This window comes from Sorex fumeus, unplaced genomic scaffold, assembly GCF_029834395.1.
Source record: "Sorex fumeus unplaced genomic scaffold, SorFum_2.1 ptg000015l, whole genome shotgun sequence".
In the NCBI taxonomy this organism is placed as follows: domain Eukaryota; kingdom Metazoa; phylum Chordata; class Mammalia; order Eulipotyphla; family Soricidae; genus Sorex; species Sorex fumeus.
In genome coordinates, this window is record NW_026606072.1 from 15,252,339 (window position 1) to 15,277,052 (window position 24,714).

Below are 24,714 nucleotides of genomic sequence, written 5' to 3' on the forward strand. Positions count from 1 at the left end.
TCCCTGACAGTGCTCAGGGTACCATATGTGATGCCATGAATGAAACCAGGGTTGGTCCCTTACAAGGCAACTGTCTTACCTCATGTACTGTCTCTCTAGCCCCATGTTATATTTATTTCCTTCCAAACACAGAAAGAAATATATTTTATCTTCATCTTTGCTGTATTTGTGATAGTGCACTGTACATCAATACTTGCATACATCTTTTAGAATGCTTAGGAATAGTGCTTTTTTTAATGAATATTGTTACACTGTATTCAACCAAAAAAAGAATTAAAAGTTTTAATGAACTTTCACAGCTCAGCTTAAAGTGAAATCCAATATAATCCGTATAAAAATTGGAGAACTTATTTCTAGGAGTTAATATCAGATTACAAAATGATGTGTGGGGTCAGGATGACTTAGTTCATAACTAAGGAAATAAACTTTGCAGTCAGGCCATTCGAAAGCATTGCATGGAAGAAAAGACAGTATCTTTGGAAATGATCTAGATTCATCTGGCTTTCATTTTTGGTTATCTGAATGATCTCAACACAGAACAGGTGCCCTTGAAAATTGAGTTTCTGAAACGAAGGGGGAACAGAGTCACACACATTTTCTTTCAAGTGCATTCTGACCTTTCTCTGCTTTTTATTTTCCACACTTTGGATTTCAAGATCTCTGCATAATTTGCTGGTGACTGTAACAACGGACCTAATTATTGGTAACAATCCACTTACTAACGTCACGCACACCATGCTTGTGCTGCAGCATATTTTACGAGTGTTGTTTTATTAGGTCACTCCCATCCTCGCAGAATTGTTCATGAGTGAATGGTTCACTTGCAGTGCTCTCCGTTAGGGTCATGTCCAGGAAGGGTTGTTTTGTTTTGTTTTGCTTTGCTTTTTTGGTTTGTTGTTTTGTTTTGTTCTCTTTGGGTGAGAGTAATTACATTCGCTTTCCATGAAAGCACTTTGACTAGCTAGACCGAGACCCACCCCATGGAGAATTTGAAAATCCTCCTCACGTATTGTAGGTGCCAAAAAATGCCACGAGGGAGCTCTCGATCCAGGTTTCTTCCTTTCCTCCACGTAGAATATTGCACAACTGCCTCGCCTTTCCCTGGTCCTCCGAGTCATCCCTGCTGACACCTTGCTCCTGCAGCCCCCGGCATGCTGTAGCTGAGGTTGCCGCAGCAACAGCACACACGGGGGAACATTCCCCCCGTAACTACAGCGGCTGGGACGTGAGTCAGTTGAAAGTTTCACTGGGTTTTTATTAGTCTATGATGCAGTCCCAGGCCATCTACAGTTCCGAGCCTGTCCAAAACTCACACACGATGATGCAGTACATTCAGTGTTCCTCACCTTCAACGGTGCAGATGGTCCAGGAGCCTCTCTCCAAAGCCACCACTTGCCGCCTCCTTCCAGGGTCAGAGGCTAGGCTTAACACCCGGGTCCCACCGCTGAAACTCCGTTGCTAACATTGCATGTCCTGGCTGTTAAGTAAGCAACGGTGACTTGTGTGATGATCAAGAAGTTTCTGACTTCTCCAGGGAATGGCTAAGATCCCAGAAGACAGAGTTTTCATGCCAGCAGCTGGGAAGAACATGTGCTGAAGAATAAGGATGGAATTACTGTAATTCTTCATGGGAATTTATGAGAGTAGAAATTGATATTTTATGTTGATCAAACGTGGCCACCGAGTTGTTAGTAACATCTAACACAGGATTTGGTTTCTTTTTCAGACATGGAGATGACTTGATTGTGACTCCGTTTGCTCAGGTAAGCTGAGTTTGGTGAGTGGTTTCTCAGGGGTGTGAATGTTCACTCTGGGAGAATACTTCTTGTTCATAATTTCATTTTAAATTAAACACAAATTATGAATATAAAATTCGGGCTGCATTCATTTCATTTAAAGCCCTTGCTAGAGAATGCGGCCTTAGATTGGTCTGTTTCCTATAAATTCATTGATCCATAGAGTCTCTTTGCTTCAAATTGCAAATTACTTAAGTGACATACTTAAATGGCACCATATTTCCTAACTTTACATAAGCACTAGAAGCAGAAAGCTCCATCACAGCTTAAATTACATTTAGTATAATTGATTATAAATGATCAGTGCATGCAATTCAATATTCCAATTCAACCTGGTGTTTTATTTACTCACTTGTTCTTTATACAAAGATCTGATTGAATGACGTCTGTTTGTACCCTTTGATTATACAACTCTTGAAAATATTTAAACACATGAAAAAATGTTAGAAAGCAATGTAAGAACCTAAGAATTTTAGAATAAATGTGTGTGTATATATACATGACCAAATAGTTTATGCATAGACCCGTACTTCTCGACCCTAGATAGCTACATACTAGAAAAACCTAAAAAGATTTATCCCAGGTCTTACCCTTGATTATATGAGTTTAAAAATCTGGGTGGGATCCAGGAACCTACTTTTTGTAAAGGCCTCAGTTTTTTTGCACGAAAAGTTGAAAGTAATTAATCTTGACAGGCTAGGGGTAAATGAGATAAAAACTAATTCAACCTGATATGTGATCCAGTTTTAAACTCAAGACTAGTTACTATAAAAAAAATAGTTAAATATTGAAATACCAGTCATCCGAGGAGATTGTAAAAATCGTGATTAGTACCATATCGAAAGTCATTGTCACTGTCACTGTCCTCCCGTTGTTCATCAATTTGCTCAAGCAGGCCCAGTAACGTCTCTGTTGTGACAATTGTTACTGTATTTGGCATATTAAATACGCCACTGATAGCTTGCCAGGCTTTGCCGTGCGGGCGAGATACTCTTGATAGGTTACCCGGCTCTCTGAGAGGGGCAGAGGAATCGAACTCGGAACAGCCATGTTGGCCGCTTGCAAGGCAAACGCCTTACCTGCTGTTCCTATGGCTCCAGCCCATATCAAAAGTACCACTAGTAAATTGAGCAGCCCATTCAAGTTTTCTGAGACTTCTTTTTGACAACTAATGAAATTGTGTGACACATCTGGATAAAGACAATTTCCAGTTCAGAGCCAACTCTTATTATTAAGTCACCCACCTTAGGCAAGTCACTGAAATTTTCTAAGCCTAGTTTCCTCTCCTCTGCTCAAGAAAAGTTCCAAGAGAAACTACCTCACAGGGTACAATACCAAGCTTGTAAAATACTCAGCAAATTTGTAGGAAATAAAATAATGAATTATAAGATTCTTTTTTTAATTTTTATTACTGAAACACCATGAGGTACAGATGTAGATTTACAAATTTTTGTGCTTGTGTTTCAATTATACAATGGTCAAACACCCATCCCTCCACCAGTGCCAATTTTCCACCACCACGGGTCCCAGTATCCCTCCCACCTCCCAACCCCCCATCCCACCCTTCCTCGGTGGCAGGGTATTTCCTTTTGTTCTCTCTCTCCTTTTGGGTGTTGTGGTTTGCAAAAGAGGCATTGAGTGGCAGTCATGTTTGGTCTATAGTCTACTTTCAGCATGCTTCAGTTGCTATTTTTAATACTTGATCACGGGCCAGAGGAATAGTACAGGAGTTGAAGCCTCGAATGTGGCCCTACTTTGGTTCTATCCGGGCACCAGAGGTCACTCTTGAGCACAAAGCCAGGAATAGCCCCCAAGTACTGTCAAGTGTGACCCCAAATTCCCCTACTTACCCTCTCTTCCCACACAATATTTTTGTCACCAGTAGAGGGCATTTATTTCATCTCTAAATTTTCATGATACAAAAGGATTTTTTAAAATACATGTGCATTGTTTGGAAAGTAAGACTATGCATCATTCTTCCATTCTCTCATTGATCTAAATGTTGTAATTTCTTTAAACCAAAATTTTAATTAATTCATAAATAACATTATAATGGCTTTAATTAATGCATGCAATTAAAAATATAAAACTATCACTTAACTTTTAGAAGGGTAATATCTTCTTTACTTAAGAGTTTGCTAGAGATCATGAACTCTTTCAAGCACTATGTTAAAAATATTTACCCTTCTATGAATATGATTTGATCATATTTGTAAGAGCAAAATTTTATAAAGCAAAGGATTTTTAATTAGAATTAAAACTCTATAGCTTAGTTTTAGTCTTTGATTTGGAGGCCACTCCCACTGAATGCTCAGGAGCTATTTTCAGCTCCGTGCTCAGGAATCACTCCTGGCTGCCTGGGGGACCATGCAGTGCCAGGAATTGACTCCAGGCTTTCTGAATGCAAATTAAGTACCCACACTTTGGGCTATTTCTTTAACTGCCATAATCTTATTCTAAATTCTGAGATCTAAGTGACTGGATGAAAATCAGGGAAAACTGTGAATCACCTTCATTAAATGTAGACTCAATCATTCCAACTTGAATAGATTAGGGTGGTTTTTCTTGCTTTTTACTAAAATTTCTAGACGTTTTGATGATGAAAATATATAAATACATAGTAAAAACTGAAAATAAATGATTCTATATGTAATACCTTATCATTTTATTAAAACTAGCATTTATTAATCTGACTGCCTGATATATTAATAAAATTAAAAAGAACATACATATATATGTAAAATATCATTTAGTCATTTCAGTGATGTTGAATAAGTATATTACATCTTTGAATTGAAATTTTGAATATAAATCAATTCTGTTAAATGTGGTATAATGCTGGAGCCATAGTACAGTGGGTAGGGCATTTGTCTTGCACGCAACCAACCCGGCTTCGATTCCCAGCATCCCATATGGTCCTCTGAGCACTGCCAGGAGTAATTCCTGAGCCAGGAATAACCCCTGAGCATCGCCGGGTGTGACCCAAAAAAGCAAACAAAAAAAGTGGTATATCTGATACCTGAAAATAATCTTGTCTTATATTTAAAACTTTGCTTAGAATTTGCTTAACGATTTTTTTAAAGATACTCATTACCTCAGAGACTGTATATATTTTCCCATGGTTACCACAGTTTTCACTAATGGCCTTTTAACTCTAGGGTATATGATCTAGAAAGCTATACTAGAATTTGGAAAACATCAAAGCCTGTTAAACCTTAAACTGTTTCACCACTGATGATAAAGCATCATGGCTTTATGCTGGGGAAGCCAGTAACTAAAGAGGTGGTGGTAGTTTTGTTGTGCTTTCTCCTGAGCCCTATGTATGAAAAAAAAAACCTCATTTGTGAACCTAACCGCATTTAGTGCCTCAAATGTTTAATCCAAGTCACAGCATTTAATGTTTAATAGCAGTATTATAATGCAAAAGTAGAAAATTCTTGTGTCACTTAAAGTGGTACTGGCCTTTAACGTTGCTTTGTTAGATCACTGGATCTAACAATGCTGGGCTGAAGGCTCTTAATTTCAGATGTTGCTGATGGAAGTGTTCAGGTAATACTCAGTAGGTCAACGATTCTGCCCTTCCCCTTGCATGTCTTGGAATTGGAGTTTACAATGAAGGAATAAATTCTTCGGTGAAAAGACCCTATTATTTTCAATTTTTTTTTGCATAAAAAGTTTAGAGAAGAAATATTTTCAAAGGAAGAAAGAAGAAACTTTACCATGATTCCAAAGCCCCAAATAACTACTATTGACAAATCCCCTTGGGTTTATTTTTCTGTGTATAGTTTTTCACATAATTCTTAAAAATTGCCCTCCTGGTTTCTAAGGTAGTCAGAGGCCTTCTCCACATTACTTTATGAGTGAGCGCTTCTCCGCCTAGTCTCCCTACCTCCCCCAGTCTTGGTTTCCAATGAAGCTTAAAGAATAAAATCCTCAGAATTAAAAAGAATTTAGGAAGTCATACAGGGATATATTTTTTCCTTTGATGGACAAAGCTAAGACCTAAAACATCATGAAGAGTGGTATTCTTCAAAATAGATCCTTCAGTACCCCTCCAAATTATAACTGAATGTCTCAAAAATTGCCAAGGGTAGAAATTTTACTGGTGATCAGCCTATTCTCATTTCTACTTATGATTTCTTTCTTAAGTTTTCCCCTATAGACTCAAAATCCTCTTGATTTCAAGAAAGTGACGGCTTTAAATATTTTTTTTACTTAAATTATATAGTGTTCTCCTAGTTTATGCTGAAATATTTTTATTTGGGTAATTCCTTAGGCACAAAGGTGAAGTGCAAAAAGGAATCCCTCTACTCCGCCTTATCCGTCACTTGGTTTATTTTCTTCAACATGCAATAACCAGTTGGCCATTTTTCTTGAGGATCAAAAAACACCAAGGAAGGAAGCACAGTTGGGATGAAATGAAGTCCTATTAATTACAATCTGACTATCTTGTAAAACTTTAAGTATGATGTGTCAAAATAAGTAGAATCTCTTATTAGAGGAAACATAGAGGATACCTAGATATTATCTTACATCCCTGGAAAAGCCTTCATGTCATCCAGACTGAGGATATGTGCCTGGTTTTAAAATACTGAGTGGGAACACACAAGTCATTTTACCTCTTCCTCTAACAAATACGCAGTATCTGGGAAAATTTGGTGGGGGGGGAGGGAGGGGGGCGGATATAATAGCTAATAACACTGTATAAAATTACTATGTTGTTGGTAACGGAACATTGTCCTTGAGTGTCCCTGGCTTGTGTTATCCAGGATTATCCATCCTGTGGCCTCATCATAGCTCAGCTTGCTGAATTCCCCCTATGCTCCTTGCCAGACAATAAAGAAAAATAATCATTGCATTTCCATTCCCTCTCAGTTTCCTTCCTCCTTCCTTAATGTAAACAACAGCTAGTGTCTTGTAGAAGTCTAAGTTCTTGCCATGTTGAATTTCAGAAATTGTTGACAATAAATTTTGTAGACATACAAAAGAACAAATTTTTAAAAATTTTTATTAGTGAGACACCATGAGGTACAGTTGTAGACATACAAATTTTTGTGCTTGGGTTTCAGTTATACAATGATCAAGTACCCATCCCTCCACCAGCTCCCATCCTCCACCACCACGGATCCCAGTATCTCTCCCACCCCCCATCTCCCCCATCCCACCCTGCCTCTGTGGCATGGCATTCCCCTTTGTTCTCTCTCTCCACAAAAGAACAATTTTTATATTTAAATAAAACATAACTTGTGAATAGACTTTATCTCCTATCAAAAATGACCTATTTTTCAAATAATTAAAATTTAACTTTTTTTCTAGAAGTAAAACCAAGACATTCTTTTATATATATATATATATATTTATTTATTTATTCACCCATGTGCTCTTTTTTTTTTATTAGTGAAACACCATGAGATACAGTTGTAGACTTACAAATTTTTGTGCTTGGGTTTCAGTTATACAATGATCAAGTACCCATCCCTCCACCAGTGCCCATTCTCCACCCCCACCAACCCCAGTATCCCTCCCCCCCCCCCCACCCCACCCTGCCTCTGTGTCAGGGCATTCCCTTTTGTTCTCTCTCTCCTTTTGGGTGCTGTGGTTTGCAAAAGAGGCATTGGGTGGCAATCTTGTTCGGTCTTTCTCCCTTCTTCCTAGGCCAGTGACAGATCATTGTGTTTTATTGCCCTCTAGTGCCTAATAGCAAAAGTACAGTTGGCTTTAGGATGAAAAGCATGATGTTTAAAATCATTTCTATTGTTACTTTCTAAGCAGAGGTCTTTAACAATAAAGCTATTGCCGCAGTTCTTTTTTTCCCGTCAAAAAGATACTGGTCTCTAAGTTTTTCCAGAAATAATTGAAAGAGCATACAATTACTTTAGGTTATTATGTTCAGTTAAACATTTTAAACAACTTTATACCTGTTCTAGTCAACCTTATGGTTAATGTTTAGAAAAACCTAATAAGGTCTGAGATTATTGTGAACAAATAACATTAAAACCTTCTCATGGGCTAGAACATGTACAAAAGTTTTACATATCACTATCTTAATTTCTTTCTTAAAATGCGTTTTTTTTTTCATTCCCAGAGATTTTTTTTTTTACCTGATTAAACTTTTGTATGGAAGCACAAAGGAGAAAAAAAGTACTGAACTTTAATTGTTTAATCATTGAGCTGTGAAAGATTTCGGGGACCGTTTTTGCTTAACAAGCATTAAGTAGAGAAAAACTTATAGAAGCATTAAAAATCTGATTATAGTCCTCTGTGTTGAACTCAAGGAGAATAAGAGATACCGTTGAACTCAGGGACTTAAACCAAACTGTTTCCAGCTCTCCCCAAGCCTAAGTAGCAGATATCTCACTCTGTATCCAGCAATGCAAGTGAGGCTTAACAGATAAAACACCAAAACAAACATTCAACTTTACCATATTTTTTATAGCAGGGGTGAAACCTTATTACAGAAAAGCAGCTGACTTATATCTTTAAAAAAACTAACATTTCCTTTCAAGTTTCATGGGCTCTGTATTACATGCAGCACTATTTCTGTTCACCTCGTTCTCAAATGTAGTATACTTCATTATGATTTGTCAGAATAAAATGGGATTTTGAAAGTGCAGTTTTGCCTGGGAAAAGAATCACATGCCATGCAACAGTCTTATTTAAAACCCTCCTTTCATCTCTTTGATATTTTACTCCTTAAGCATAAATTAAGCCTGCATGGTTTAATGACAGTGGATCATTTATCTGGTTTGTTTCTGCATCATTCAAGATTTCATGCCTAATGAACGACCTCATGTCTGATGTCAGCAGTTGGCTATTTGAATACTCCGTCATAGACAGTGTGACCTTTCAGTGCTGTGAGCTGTTTATATGTGATAATGAGCCAGCTTTTTCCAGTGGCTGAATTAATCATGGTTGGCACCTTGGGCAGCACCATTAACTCCTTCAGAGGGTAATGCTGTAGAGTGCTATCCCAGAGTATAAACAGCTCCCAGTAACATGAAAGAATTTATGCCAGTTTTAAAATATGTGTGAGGAGACATTCTTTAGAAAAGCATTTAGACTGACGTTAGTCTAGGTCAGTGCTGAGTGAAAAAAAATCCAAAGACAGCACTGGAATCCTTTGAGCAATGAAATGAAATGTCCCATGCCTCCTTATTTTCAGAGATAGACATTGAGTAAATCCTCTATGCTCGTGCCAGACCATTAATCAAATGTTAGGCTACCTCCATGAGTGAACATGCCAATGCTCTGTGTTTGCCAGGCACTGTTCTTGGCGTCATTCCACATCACCTTCACAACAACCTTATGAGGTGCGTAGCCCAGTATTACAGATGAGGAAATGGAACGTATCATAAGAAAGTGTATTACGTGACTATATTTGAGCACTGAATATAGAGCAGACATCTAGTCACCCAACAGGGTATTTGAAACCTGTGCTTGAATAACATTCTGGTTACCTTGTCTAGCTGAAGGGCTGGAGCCATAGTACATAGTACAGCATTTGCCGTGCATGCCGCTGACCCGGGTTCAATCCCCTGGCATTCCATATGGTCCCCTAAACTCACCAGGAGTGATCCCTGAGTGCAGAGCCAGGCATAAGCCTTGAGCACTAACAGATGTGGTTGAGTTCTCATCCAGATTACCTATCATCTCACCCAGGGGAGAAAAAAACCCTGCCTGGTTTTGAGAAAGAAAAAGTATGGGGCACAGAGAAGGGAAAACTGTGCTTGAAAGTGTTCTCCCTCACTCTCGATCCTAGTTATTTTAATACTTTTCACTTTACTTACAAAGGGAAGTCTACCGGACATAATATGAAGGGTGAAGATACTGGTCTTATCATGGCATATATGTGGATATGATGAGCCTGTGTCTTCCTATGTTTTTTTATTTTACTGAGTATCCTGTGGGTCTAGCACTGTGTACATGCAAGGCTTGACTACTGTATGTGAGAAATGCATCAAGAGAATCTTGTAATGTATGAAATTGGAAAAACTTACTGAGTATCCTGTGGGTCTAGCACTGTGTACATGCAAGGCTTGACTACTGTATGTGAGAAATGCATCAAGAGAATCTTGTAATGTATGAAATTGGAAAAACTTAATGAAAAAAAATACTATTTACTAGAGAGAGTAGTTATGAAGCAAAAGATGAAAAAACAAGAAAAAAAACAGGTTATTTACTTTGCTGACTCTGAAACTATGTGATTCTTGGTGAATTTTCCAAAGGAATTTTGGGTAATTTATTTTAGATTTTGTTCCTACAGTGATCCTTTATTAATATTCTATATTGTATGATTTCAAATTAGCATTATATACAACACACAATGTGTGTATTTCCCAAGATACTGTTTTAGTTGCTGAAAAATCCATAAATACGGTAGAAATTTTTGCATTTTTACATTTTTGCAATTTTGCATTTTGCTAGAAATCCTTACAATCTAGTCTCTCTGGATTTCAAATGAATACATGGAACTTTGCTAAGAGATTCCTTTGAGGTATATGAATTCATTACAATCAATATCAAAGCTTTACTTAGCAAATTTCTTACTGTCACCAAACCATTTTAAATTGCATTAAATATGGTCCTACTTCAAGAAGTTTAAAGAATCCATATTTGTTGTAGGTCTTGGCCAGTCTGCGAACTGTAAGAAACAACTTTGCTGCATTAACAAATTTGCAAGACCGAGCACCCAGCAAGTAAGTAATCTGTTTTTTTACTCCTTACACATTGCTGCATTATTTCTCAATTTGAATGAACTCAGGCAATATATTATATTTCTCTGAGCTGTTGCTGTGTTGTCTGGCCATTTACACTAAGTCATATGATGTCCTGTTAATTTTCTATAAATACTTTGTAGGGATGATTCTAGTATCAGAAATGAAACCGTATGACAAATAAATATGGTGATCCCATCTGTCAGAAATCACTTGGCATAATCATTCCCCTGCTCAGTTATTTATGCTCAGCGTAACTTTATAGTTTTGACTGACTCTATAAATTAGCCATAGCAAATAATCTCATCAAGCCTTAAAGTCAACCCAAAGTCATCCTCCCAGTAAGAAGACAACACTAACTTTGAGGATCCGCAGCTCAAAGAAAAATCTTGGATTATCCTGATATTTTCACTTTCATGTCTGAAGTATAATGAAGCAACTAATAAGATTGTGTTATGCATGGTTACCAAAGAAGCATTCAAAAACAAAGGAGAAATAATTAGAATTTGGGAGTTCAGTAAAGGTGAGAAATCAAAATTGTCCAAAATTAAATGGAAACCTGATTAGTTATCAAAAATACTTTATATTGACAACCTAGTATGAATAGTAAATAAAATATTATTACTGAAATATGAGCTCTAGTGGCTAGCTGAAGCGATAGTACAGCAGGCCTTGTACACAGCCAACCCAAGTTCAATCACCAGCATCCTATCTGGTCCTCTGAGCACTGCTAGAAGTAATTTCTAAGTGCAGAGCCAGGAGTAACCCTGGGATACATTTGGGCGTGCCTTACCCCCTCCAGAAAAAGGGAAACTCCAAAGAATTTCCAGGAGAAAAATACTTATTTTAAATTAATATTAAGAGGACAGCAAATAGAAAATTTTAAAAAGAGATAGTGAGTAGAGATTTGTAATAATAACTCACCTAAGTATATAAAAATCTGTAGTAGTAACTACTTTTTGAAGGACCTAAAACATTTGAACTTTCTATTTCATGAAATATAATTAAGTTCCTAAATTCACATTTTCTGTGATTAAAACAACAGCAACAAAAACTTTGGCCATGACAGCACACTTGCTGTAACAGAATACAGTCTTAGAAAACATCAGTATATTTGCTTACAATTCAAGTAATTGGCTTGGAACCCAGAAACTTGAGTTAACCATCAAGTTTTCCACATGATGAATTTTTACAGTCTGCACCTTCAGCCTGTAAGATTGCACCTCACATTCTCATAGACTGGTCTAACTGTAAGTTACACTTTTATCCCAGTGTACATGTAACTTGTATGGGAACATTGTAACAAAATAAACATCACAGCCCCATACTGATATTGTATCTTTCCATTTTTGTCTTACTGCATCTTTTACTTGCATGCCTTTCCCAGCCCATGTCTTTGTGCCAGTTTGTTTGTTTGGGTGCCTCTTGAGAATATCAGTGCCCAGTATGTCTGGCACCCAGCATGATACCCAGGACAGAGCAGTGTCTCTGGACTGTGCTTGCGGACTAGAAGTCGCCACATCGCTTGTGAACCCTACGGGTTTGCTGACGTATTTGTTCATTACCAAACACGTCATCTGTGTTCCCTGCCAGTGCTTATCACACCAATCTCAACAGCAACTTGGGGCCTTTTTTGTCATTTGGTAGCTCAGAGGTCTAATCAGGTCCTCTCAGGATGTCTCAGCCCTCAAGGAGAAATGAAGTGATTGGTATTTCTCCCAAACATTATCATTCTTAAATTTCACCCAGTGACTTGCAGTTTTTAAGGACAAATGAGAAAGTTTATAGGTCCTTTTCTGATTCCGTCAGACATGAACTCTCTCAAGCCTGTGACTGGCAAACAGTTGATCAGGCAGGTGGAAAGGCATCACACTGTTTTTTCTGATTCGGACGGGATGATGGAAGGCACATTCTGTGCATGACAGAAGTTTCGACTGAGTTTCAGGAACAAACAGAATGGAAGAGAGCAATGAGAGAAGGATAAGAAACCATAGCTTATGCCTGGATTTTATTACAATATAATGTCCTTCGTGCCCTTACAGCCTTGTGCCTAGCTAATTGATTTGAACCAGATCAGCATCCTTGGGTGTCAGATTCTATCCACACACAGATAAATCCTGTTTGAGTGCCATGATTGAAGACATGCTTTCATGCAGCCAACTCTTATTCAGTCCTCAGCACATGTTCCCTGAGTGCATACATGTGCAGCCCTGAAGGCCACCTTACCCTGACACTACAAAGCCTGAGAACCAGAATATTCTCCAACCTTCACATTAATCTTCTGGCCCAGTTGACTGAAAACTGCCGGGAGGGGCCCTTAGGCCTTCCAAGCTCTGGTTGGGAGACTGACCCCACCAAATAAAATAAAGGAAAAGATGATATAATACTGGTTTATTACTTGGTGACCCTACAGTAACCACTTTTCTTTCTGGGCACTCATGCTAATAGTTTTTCACTAACAAAAATTTAAAAAACAATGTAAATGATGGAGAATGGGCACTGGTGGAGGGATGGGTACTGGATCATTGTATAACTGAAACCCAAGCACAAAAATTTGTAAGTCCACAACTGTACCTCATGGTGTTTCACTAATAAAAAATTTTTTAAAAAAGTCACTAGACGGGCTGGAGAGATAGTACATTGGGTGGGGCGTTTGCATGTGGCTGACCTAGGTTCAACCCTGAAATCCCATATGGCCCCCTGAGCACTGCCAGGAATAATTCCTGATTGTATAGCCAGGAATTACCATGAACATCACTGTGTGTGGCCCCAAAACAAAAACAAAATAAAGAGAAGAGAAATAAAAATCACTAGAACAATCTTGTTTTTAAGTTTCGTACTTCTGTTTTAACATTTTATTGAATCATTGTGAGATACCCAATTACAAAGTTTTTCATGATTGAGTTTTAGTCCTACAAAGTTCAAACACACATCCCTTCAGCAGTGTACATTTCCCACCACCAATGTCAGCAGTTTCTCCTCCAGCTTGTTTCTATGGCAGATACTTTTCTTTTCTATCCCCCGCTGCTGTGTGTGTGTGTGTGTGTGTGTGTGTGTGTGTGTGTGTGTTTATGTATGTATCTGTGTCTGTATCTATCTGTCTGTCTCTTCTTTTTGGCAATGTGGTTTACAACAGTGTTACTGAAAGGGTATTATGTATATCAACTTACTTCCTTTCAACACTCAGTTCTTGTCCAGAGATCATTTTCAGCTATCATTTCATAGCGGTCCCTTCTCTGTCCTCACCACACCCCTACCTGAAGTCTTTAACTCATTTTAATTGGACTTTATTGCATAGTATCAGAGGGAGGTCTGAAGTATTTTGTTTGGGTTTTTTTTTGCATGTAGCTGACCAGTTTTCCCAGCATCACTTGTTGAGGAGACTTTTTCTTACTCCACTTGATTTTTTTTTCTTCTTTGTTGGGCTGGAGCGATAGCACAGCAGTAGGGTGTTTGCCTTGCTTGCAGCCAGCCTGGCCGAGCCGGGTTCGATTCCTCCGCCCCTCTCGAGAGTCTGGCAAGCTATCGAGAGTATCTCACCCGCACGGCAAAACCTGGCAAGCTACCCGTGGCATATTCAATATGCCAAACCCAGTAACAATAAGTCTCAAAATGGAGTCGTTACTGGGCCCACTCAAGCAAATGAACGAACAATGAGAGGACAGTGACAGTGACACTTGAAGATTAACTGATGGTATACCTCATATATTTTGAGGATATGCAACCCTATTCCATTGGACTGAGGGCCTTTTTTCATTACAATATTATGTTGTTTTAATTACTACCATGTTGTAGTTTGAAGTTGAGGGAAGTGATGTCTCTCATCTTTTTTTCTCCAAGGATTGCTTTAGCTATTCAAGGGCAGAAGGTGGAAGGAGGATTATTATTTTATTTTATTTTTAATTTTTATTAGTGAAACACCATGAGGTACAGTTGTAGACTTACAAATTTTTGTGCTTGGGTTTCAGTTATACACTGATCAAGTACCCATCCCTCCACCAGTGCCCATTCTCCACCCCCACCAATCCCAGTATCTCTCCCACCCCACATCCTCCCCATTCCACCCTGCCTCTGTGGCAGAACATTCCCTTTTGTTCTCTCTCTCTCCTTTTGGGTGTTTTGGTTTGCAAAAGAGGCACTGAGTGGCAATCATGTTTGGTCTATAGTCTGCTTTCAGCATGCTTCTCCCATCCTGGGAGGATCCTTCCAACACCCTTTATTTGGTGCTTCCCTCTCTATTTGAACTCCCTTTTCCCCTAGCATGTGTGGCTGGCCTCCAAGCCATGGAGCAAAATTCCTGGTACTAATCTCAGCCACTTTTGGGTGTTAGTCTCCTATTTTGTTACTTTATGTTCCCCAGATGAATGCAATCTTTCTATGTCTATCCCTCTCTTTCTGACTCATTTGCTTAACATGATACTTTCCATGTAGTACCATTTGTATGTAGATTTCAGGACTTCATCTTTTCTAACAGCTACATAGTACTCCATTTTGTAAATGTAAGGGGGTTATTATTTTATATGAAATTCAGGAGTGTTTAGTTCTTTGAAAAATGTCATTGATATCTTTATAGGGACTTCACTGAATCTGTGCAGTGCTTTGGGGAATATTGCTATTTTAATATTAATCTCCCAATCCATGAGGAAGGGATGTATTTCCATTTTCTTGTGTCCTCTTTTATTTCTTAAAGTAGTGTTTTGTAGTTTTCTTTGATCTTTTACCTCTTTCGTTAAGCTAATTCCAGGGTACTTGATTTTCCTGAGTCATGGTTGTGAACAGGATTGTTTTTTTAAATATCTCTTTCTTTTATTATTTGTATACAGGAAAACCATGGACTTTCATATATTAACTTTTAGCCTGCCACTTTACTATACATGTCTATTGTTAGTAGGAGCTTTTATTGTAGAGTTTTTAGAATTTTCTAAATATAGTATTATGTCATCCACAAATAATGAGAGCTTGATTCCTTCTATTCTTATCTGGATGACCTTAATATTTTTTTCTTGCCTACTTGCTATGGCAAGTACTTCCCGTACTATATTGAAGAGACTGAGTGAGAACTAGAACATTTCTGAACTACCTGAAAGCCCTTTTATTGTTTGCTCCAAAGAGTCTGGGATTCCAGAACTCAGAATATTGCTCAGCTACACATTGCTAACTTAAGTAACCCACTCCCTTTCACAACTCCATACCTTTTTTCACCCTTGAAAATTTTCTTTTTGTTGTTTTCAAGGTTTTGTCAGGGCTGACTTCTGGCTCTGTGCACATAGATCACTCTAGCGGGGCTAGGTGGTCCCTATGCGGTGTCAGGGATTGAATCTTCTATGGGTAAGACAAGTTGTCCTACCTACTCCTCTATCAGTCCTGAACCTACTCTTAAGATTCTGGCTCACTACTAAGTAGTTTATCCCTCTAACGAATCATCAAACACAATATGATCCACTTTTCCTTCCTTATTGAAATACAAAGTTCTCAAGTGTCAGTTGTGACATTGATATTAACAGAAGACCATAAATAAAAGATCGTAATCATGTAACATATTTCCAGATGAAATGGGTATGTTCTTGCATTTTCAATGCAAATTAGTGAAAGAAATAGTACAAAAATTAATGGAATAATAAGTAAAAGTAAAGTAAAGGCCCTCCCGTTGTTCATCGATTTGCTTGAGTGGGCCCAGTAACGTCTCCATTGGAGACTTTGTTGTTACTGTGTCTGGCATATCGAATACGTCATGGGGAGCTTGCCAGGCTCTGCCGTGCGGGGGAGATACTCTTGGTAGCTTGCCGGGCTCTCCTAGAGGGGCGGAGGAATCAAACTCGGGTCAGCCATGTTGGCTGCGTGCAAGGCAAACGCCCTACCGCTGTGAATGGAATAATAAGTTCTCATAAAAATAATAACTATTTGTATATAGACCAGACCTGTTTCAGAGTTGCACTATCAAATATTCATCTTTCTTGTTTATGAAACATTAATCATTTTCAAGTTTTTATCAGACAGGAATTTGATTTATTTTGGGGGGATGTGGAGGAAGTGGTTTGGGCAGTGCTGGGGACTACTCTGACTCTGTGCTTCATGCTCGTTCCCAACTGTGCTTTTATCAGACCACACAGTTCTGGAGATTGAACCAGAGCTTGCAAATAAAATTTAAATGTCAAATACATCAGTAAACTTAAAGGTAAGGAGCCTTACCAAATGTTGGCTGGCGCCAAAATAGTGAGAATTGACCAGATTCTATGTTGCTTTCCGCTTACAATGCCCACCTCTGCTCATAGATTGTTCATCTCAGGAAGGCAGGTTTGAAGAGGGTTTTGCAGAGCCTGCTCTCAGTACAGATGTGTGGCTGTGAGTCCAGATTCCACTGAAGTCATTGTGAATAAGGCATCCTTACAGAATGCAGACCCTAGAAGTACATACCTTCAGTTCAGGTCTCAGCATTCTTGCATTGAGCATAAGATTCAACATCTCAAGTGTTTGTTTTCTTTTTGGATAAAATGGAAGCACAGAAATGACCTGCCATATGTTTTGTTGTGATAACTAAATGAGATCATTGATCCCAAGCATTTAAGTTAGCACAGCATCTGGTTTATTGTATTTATGAAGCATTAGCCAGTAATAGAGGTATTACTAAAATAAAAATTTAAAGATGCCAGACATCCTTGGAGGTGTTACTTGTTACACGTTTGGGTTATGTTTGGGGTTTTTTTTTAGAGTATTGTGGTTTTAAAAGGTTCCAGTTGTTAGCCAGAGTGATAGTACAGTGACTAGGGAGTTTTACTTGCACTGGCCAACCCAGGTTTGATCCCTGAAATCCCATATGCAACCCCCCAACTCAGAGCATCACCTGGAATAATTCTTGAGTGCAGAGCAGGAGTAATCCAAAAACCAAATAAATAAATGAAAAAGTTCTAACTGTAACAACCATACAAAGTTATATTTTTAAAAATTACAATAAATATATTATAAATACTTTTTCAGTATTAATTTCAGATCTTGTTGACTATTGGATACTTAGGCTAACTTCTGTAGGAAACGTCATTGAGTGCAGTTTTTCATCTCAGAGGGTTTACAATCATTCTTTGGAATTTGACAAACAACTGAAAAAGTAGACAGTATAGAATACAGTCTATTTAAGTGCCTTTATAAGTATGTCTAAAGTCTATAGCACCTGTTTGGAAAAGTAATTAATATATCTCTCAGGTACATAAAGGGTTTCTCAGATGAAAAAAAAATGGAAAATAAAAATGTTAACAGCTTTTGTAATGTGGTTTAGTTTATAAGAAATCATTCAATTCTGATAATTCATAGACAATCTTGATAACTTATGTCCCAAATGAAAGCTTTTGACAGCTTTAGAAAAATCCATTGTGCATTGATGACTTTTTAAAGCCATTAACTATGTATTTGCTCAGAGTCCTGGCTTAGTTGAATATTATCAATAAAATAAAAATGTCTGTCAACTCTTTGGCTTTTATATCCTTGGTTTTTACCCCCTAAATCTTAAAATCCCGTTAAGTCAGGATGAGATTTAACAGGGTATGTTTGTTTTGACATGAGTGATCTGATCTGTGCACAAGAAGGAAAGAAGGGAGCCCAGGAACTTAGCTGGCTTAGTCTCAAAGAACTCTTTTCTTGCATGTTCTAACTTAATGCTTTAATTTTAAATGACGTGTTTGAAATGACTCAAATATTTTTCAAATCAACAAGCACCACCAATTGACTGCTTTGTGTTTATTTTTCTTTTCCTTTGTCAGACGATCACCCATGTGCAACCAACCATCCATCAACAAAGCCACCATAACAGGTAAGAAAACTCTGCGAGCTTATTCTTTGTTGCTTATGAATAAACCCTGTTTTCTAAGATTTTCATTGCATTTTTTCACTGATCACACAAGGTGTTCGTTTAAATTATTTCTTGGAAAATCTTTATGTAAGTACCTCTTTTGTAGGTGGGGCGGGACAGGCTTGCCCTCCCAGTGGTGTTTAGAAACCTGCCAGTGTCAGTACTGCTTAGCCCATCAGTGTGGGTCTGATAATTTGGACTGGGGTCTGGGGAAATGGTACTACTCAAGTTCTTGGGTGCTGGTGTTTCCCAGGCCACCCTAAGGGGCTCTGGGAGACCCTGTTGTGTGAGAAATAAACTCAGGACCTCATGCGCATTGCTCCATACTTTCGAGTTCTCTCTCCACTGATGTATCATATTTAAAAACCTTTTAAGTATATATGTCCTTACTGTGTGTAATATTTCTCTGAATATTTGTATTTTGAAAAATAGCAATACCTTCAAGATAACTGACCATGGTGCTTTCATGCTAATGATATCAGCTTGATGCTAATAGGTTTAATGAAAATGAAGGCAAAAATAAAAGACACCTTATTGAGTTATCAATATCCTAGTTATATGTAAGAAAGATTACAATTCCAGTACTCCTGATTTATTCCAAGAGAATTGAGAATACATTTCATTTAGTAGGGAAGGGAAGAGGTATTTTTACCCCTATTAAAGAGAAATTCAATAAGATCAAAAGAAATGATGTTCAAGAAAAGAAATGGGAAGAAAGATGTCAAGGTCAGGAAAATAAAATTACCCCAATTTTTATTATATATGTTTTAGAAAGGAAATTTACCTGAACTGAACCAAACTGAACCAAAAACAGAACAAGTGATCTCATTTTTCTAAACTTGAAACCGAACTTATTTAATCATATCTTGAAATCCCAGTTGGTTCATTAAAATAATTGTCTAGAAAAGAAAGTCTGTATTTTCTAAAATTATTACCAGAAGAAAATTAACATTTTCTCCAAACTAGACCAATACATCATTTGATTCAGGTATCTTCCATGAGCTCCTCAATCGTATCATGCTGAGAAACTCTATTTGAGAATTTAGTGAGCATGATTTGCTTGAGACATAACTTCATGTCCAGTCTGCACTTTCCAACCAGATTCTTTTCTGGGTACCACTCCGGAACAGTGGTTGGTGTTGTTCCTCTGTCCTGGGTGTGTTTTGAATGGGACTTGTGTTTCCATAAATGTTCAACTATTGGTTCTCTTTTCCATTTTATCTTTCAAGACCTGATTGTTGGTGTCATTTAGCTGGTACTTCCAAGTATATGTTTGCTTCACCAGTTTTCTTCTTGACAGTGATCAAGAGAGCAACAAGACCAGATTTCTATTAATTTCACTATATTACTTTTCTTTGGTGGGGATACAGTGAATATGTAGCAGTATTAGGTGCATGGGGTCATGCCCAGAGGTGCTTGGGAGATCATGTGCCAGAGATAGAATTCAGAATCTTCACATGTGGGAAGCTATGCTCTACTACTTGAGTCACACCCACCCCCTCACTAATTTCAAATACCTTATTAAAATAAGTCTTTTAATTAAGAAAATCCTTCTTCAAAAACCAAAATTCTTTGTGAGCAAGACTTCACTAAAATGAGATGCACCCTTTGTAGCTATGCACTTGCCAGGCTATTTTGAAGGATGGATAAGCTGATTTTTGTGTGCACGTGATCAGGATACCATTTGGAACCTCGTCTTGAATCCTGCTTTAAACACTAGGTCTGACCCCTCTGAAGAGAGACAACCTCTTGCCAAACTGGCTTTTTACAAAAGCAAGAATCTGACACTAGTCTGAGCAGAATACAGTGCTGTTTTGGTCCCCGAAACCTTTTGTAGCTTGGGGCCAACCAATGAGCATCCCCCCAGAACAGCTGCAAGTACCCAAAGAGAACTGCTGTGTCCAGAAATGTGGAGGGCACCCTGTGGGCAGGGCAGCTGCCCCTCCTTCTGCTGTGAGCCCAGCATTGATTCTGAGTTGACTAGCTATACTCAGAGAGCACCTGCTCGGTTGTGAACACCTATGAAAGTCTCCAGAGAAGTGCCCAGAGATGCTTACAGAATATTGGGATCCAGAAGTGATCCAGAGGGAACTCTAAGCCTCTAACATGTGGGAATCAAAGTCAGTATAGGTTCATTTTGTATCGTGACCTGAGGACTAGGGACAGCGGGGCAGAAATATCTAGGAAGGGAAACTAATTAACTGTTATTAACCGCCTGGTGCAGCTGTGTTTATCACAGTGCACCACAGGAAATTAACTGACTAGAGAAGAGAAGTCTGTTTCCTTGCACAAGCAGAGCAAACCAAGAGCCAACTGGGGATCAAGGAATGAGGCCAGCAACTGATGACTCAACCTTCAAGACTTCTCTCCCTCCCAAGGGAGCCCAGCCCAATACCTCTACAGTGGTCCTAGGAAGTGTGGGAAAGGGAATCGGAGGAATCAGTGAAGCATCCTCTAAGATGAGCTTGTGTTTCGTGTCTAAGTAGTGCTTCCACAAGTGATCCATACTACTTTCTACACTAGCCTTGGTTGCAGTTTGGAGGACAAAGGCATCTTTCTCTTTTTTGGCTTAAAGATGGTTGATTTTCCAGGTATTCCCTGAAGAATTTTTTAATGGGGCAGTTGATTCAATAGGTTAAGGAACCTCTGTCTGGAGGAGGAAACGGCACACTGGTGCCCAAGACTACACTGGAGCTCAGCTCCGGGGCTCCCTGGAGGATAATGACAGAGATCTTCCCTGATGCATGTGCCTGGCACTGTGTTTCTGATTCAACCCATGTTCTCTCATGATAGTTGGACATAACTTTCCTCTACCTCTGTTTCCCCATGCAAAATGGCAGTCCTACCTCTTGCAGTTATTACAAGTCAATGAGTTCTTATGCAGGGTGCAGATAATAAGATAATGTGAGCATCAGTACATCTTATTTATTCAGTTTTATTTATTCTGCATATCTTATTTATTCTGCACATATCAAACTTGGTATGAGAGAAAAAAATAAGCCAGAGAACTAAAGGAAGAAAGGTGAGGATAGTGTGGGAGGGATGAAAAAAAGACACACATCATCACAATCTGACCTTGCAAGGGCATAACAGTAAATTTATGAATCCTCAAAATAGTGTCAAAATAGACACTTTCACTGTGTCTGTTAAAAATTGGGCCTCTTATTGGTCCCAGAACTGTGTTTTTCCTTTTATCACAGACATTGGTAACACTGTAATATAAGCAGATAATTTTTTAAATGTAATAACTGGCTTTGGGTCATACATAGCTCTTTAAAGAAAACTAACTATAAATTTTCCATAAATCAACATCTTGATTTAAAAGAAAAAGTTAAGAATTTTAGCTGTCAAGCTAGAGAGGTAGTACAGTAAGCAAAGCACTTGTCTTGCTTTGGTTTGCTCCCCGTCTCCTCATATGGTCCACAAGCACCACCAAAAGTGATTCCTGAGCAGAAACAGGAATAAGTACTGCCAAATGTGGTCCCAAGCCCCTTCCAAAAAAGCACTCAAGCTCTCTACGTGTATCTCCCTCCGTCTCCTATAACTTTACCTCTTAGATATACTAATATTCCCCTCCATTCTGCTTTGCTGTCATTCCATTTAATGTTTTTAATTTTGGGTTTATATTACTAAGGTTAAAATATGTTCATCATCTGTAAATTTTTATTTTCCATACAAAATTGATAAATACAAATATCTAAATCATCAAATTGAATAAAGTTCTCAAATGTGCATTTTTAAAACAGCCATACCACTAAATGGTTCTTTTGTCCTATACTATAAAATAAGAAAAATGGTGTATGTATTTGGAACTTGAGTAAAAACGCTGACTCTAATTTATTTTACTTCATAATTTTAAATATTAAGGAACGAATCCCTAACTTTTGGTGTTGAATCAGAAATTCGGGGAATAACTTAGAAGTTTCCACCCCGTTTTAGAAAATTCGTCACTGTCACTGTCACTGTCCTCCCATTGTTCATCGATTTTCTCAAGCGGGCCCAGTAACGTCTCTATTGGAGACTTTGTTGTTACTGTGTTTGGCATATCGAATACATCACGGGTAGCTTGCCAGGCTTTGCCCTGCGGGCAAGATACTCTCGGTAGCTTGCCGGACTCTCCGAGAGGGGCAGAGGACTCGAACTCGGGTGGGCCATGTTGGCTGGGTGCAAGGCAAACGCCCTACCGCTGTGCTATTGCTCCAGCCCCTCTGGAGATTTTATTTAAATTTTAAATAAATTTTTTTAAAAATTTATTTTTTAAATAAATTTTAAAAAATAATAACTCAGCACTCCCATAGTCCTCTCAAGGCTCCTTCTGCCCACCCAGATCATTCTGGTGCTCCCTGGAGCCAGTATCACCCATTCTGGAGAACACTAAGTTAGTTGAAAAACAGAGCCTTTTTGTTTAAGAGTAACTCGCTAAATTTTTCTTTCAACAACCCTTCTTGGTTCCTGACATTATTTATTTCTCTTTGCTACTTTAAAAACAAAGTGAAAGAGGACATTGATGATCTGTCCATTTTCCTGGTACATTCCATTTATGGTTTTGCTTCACACACTGTTATTGCTTAGAATGAGACTTAGAAGGGAGTGAAAGAGAACTAAGGAGTGTGTGGAACGTGAGGGGGCAGCAAAGAGTCAGAGATACCCTCACCAGGCCTGCTGGGGAAAGCAAGTGATGGCTCTCGAGACACTTTTATTTAGTCCGCAGCATTTCATTTTCAACCCATGTAAGTTCAAGGAATGTGTTCTGCAGCCATATGACGGATCTCTGTCACATCTTTAGAATTTCATTTCTTGCCGCATATTTCCAAATTCTGTGTCTTTAATCTTTTTAGTGTATCTTTGGATTGAAGATATTCGTGCAAGAATGCAACTCACAAAAAAATAAAATGATGGAAATTTCTGTATTCTAACGATGTGACAATGATTGTCGTGATTCAGGTTTCCTTTTTCTCAAGTCCAGGATCAGTTACACCCATATAGCATCACCCATGAGATTAGGATAGGCTTCAGACCCACCATCCAATGTTTTACAGAAAGTAAAAGAAATATTCAAGGGTGTTAATTTCTAATTAATCAAGAATTGGATACATAACTAAAATATTAGAAAGTATAGAGGCCTAACTTCTCATGTGGTGAGTCTTTATGATTAAAGATGCTTGTGCCATATCCACTGATTATTTCTTAGAGCAGCATTTCCCAATGGGAAGGAGGGCATGTAGCCCCCTCTATGCCAACAGGATATTCCATGGGAGCCACAGTTGAACAACACATAAATGGAATGTGTTGAGGGGGGGGGGCAGTCAGTGGGGAAAGGAAGCTCAAGAAGGAAATAAGATCAGGAAGGGTTTATTAAAAAGTTGAGAAACAGAATCTAGAGACCTTCAGAGTGATAAAGGTGGGCTATAAGGCAAAGGAATTCTGGTTTCTAACTTAGAAAATACCAGTTCTTCTATCCAAACAATAAAATGAGTAGAGTTGCCTGCTCTTTACCTATAGAGGGAGACATAGGATTCTGGGACAAGCATAAACCAGCACACACACATAGTTTAGAACCCCAAAAGGTTTGATTTTAATGTAATTTTTTCACTCTTGATATCTATAACCCAGTTCAACTACTACTAATCAAATGAGGGACGATGAGAAGAAATTGCATCTTGCAAGGGTATTGCCCTTCTACAGCACAGAGCCCTTGGTAAAGTCCAGTAAAGGGGGAAACAAAATAAAGATGTGTCATTAGAACAATCTTTGTTTTATTATCTGGACTAATTATGTAACACTTTGAGCATATTCCAGAAACTAAGCAACAATTTTATGATGCCAAAATCATGAGAATAGCTTCTTACATGAAGCTGCCATTTAAGATGTGTGTATGTAAAAAAATGTAAAGGCCCTCCCGTTGATCGTCGATTTGCTCTAGCGGGCCCAGTAACGTCTCCATTGGAGACTTTGTTGTCACTGTGTCTGGCATATCGAATACGTCACAGGGAGCTTGCCAGGCTCTGCCGTGCGGGCGAGATACTCTCAGTAGCTTGCTGGGCTCTCCGAGAGGGGCGGAGGAATCAAACTCAGGTCGGCCATGTTGGCTGCGTGCAAGGCAAACGCCCTACTGCTGTGCTATCGCTCCAGCCCGTGTGTATGTATGCACAATAAAAACAAACGTGTGACTATATAATAAAAATTAAATATGTGAAATAATAGTTGGAAGTGAGACATTTGGAAGGCTTTAAAAAGGATCTAGGTGAATGAAACAGATGAGACCTTATGATATAATGAACAGCCATGGGGCTGGGGAGAACGCGGTGGGGGGAGGGTTCTGTGCAGGGAGGAGGGGGAAGACCAGGCCATGGAATAAGCGTGT

At 38.6% G+C, this 24,714-nt stretch overlaps 1 protein-coding gene across 4 annotated transcripts in view; it reads left to right on the forward strand.

Annotated features, from left to right (window-relative positions):
- PDE4D (phosphodiesterase 4D) overlaps nucleotides 1-24,714 on the forward strand; it is a 775,698-nt gene that overhangs the window by 559,473 nt on the left and 191,511 nt on the right. For all 4 annotated transcript variants that reach the window (XM_056112216.1, XM_056112218.1, XM_056112219.1 and 1 more), the window contains exons 3-5: nucleotides 1,727-1,763; nucleotides 10,419-10,492; nucleotides 18,262-18,311. In XM_056112216.1, the coding sequence (XP_055968191.1) occupies nucleotides 1,727-1,763; nucleotides 10,419-10,492; nucleotides 18,262-18,311 (161 nt within the window). The remainder of the gene's footprint in view (nucleotides 1-1,726; nucleotides 1,764-10,418; nucleotides 10,493-18,261; nucleotides 18,312-24,714) is intronic.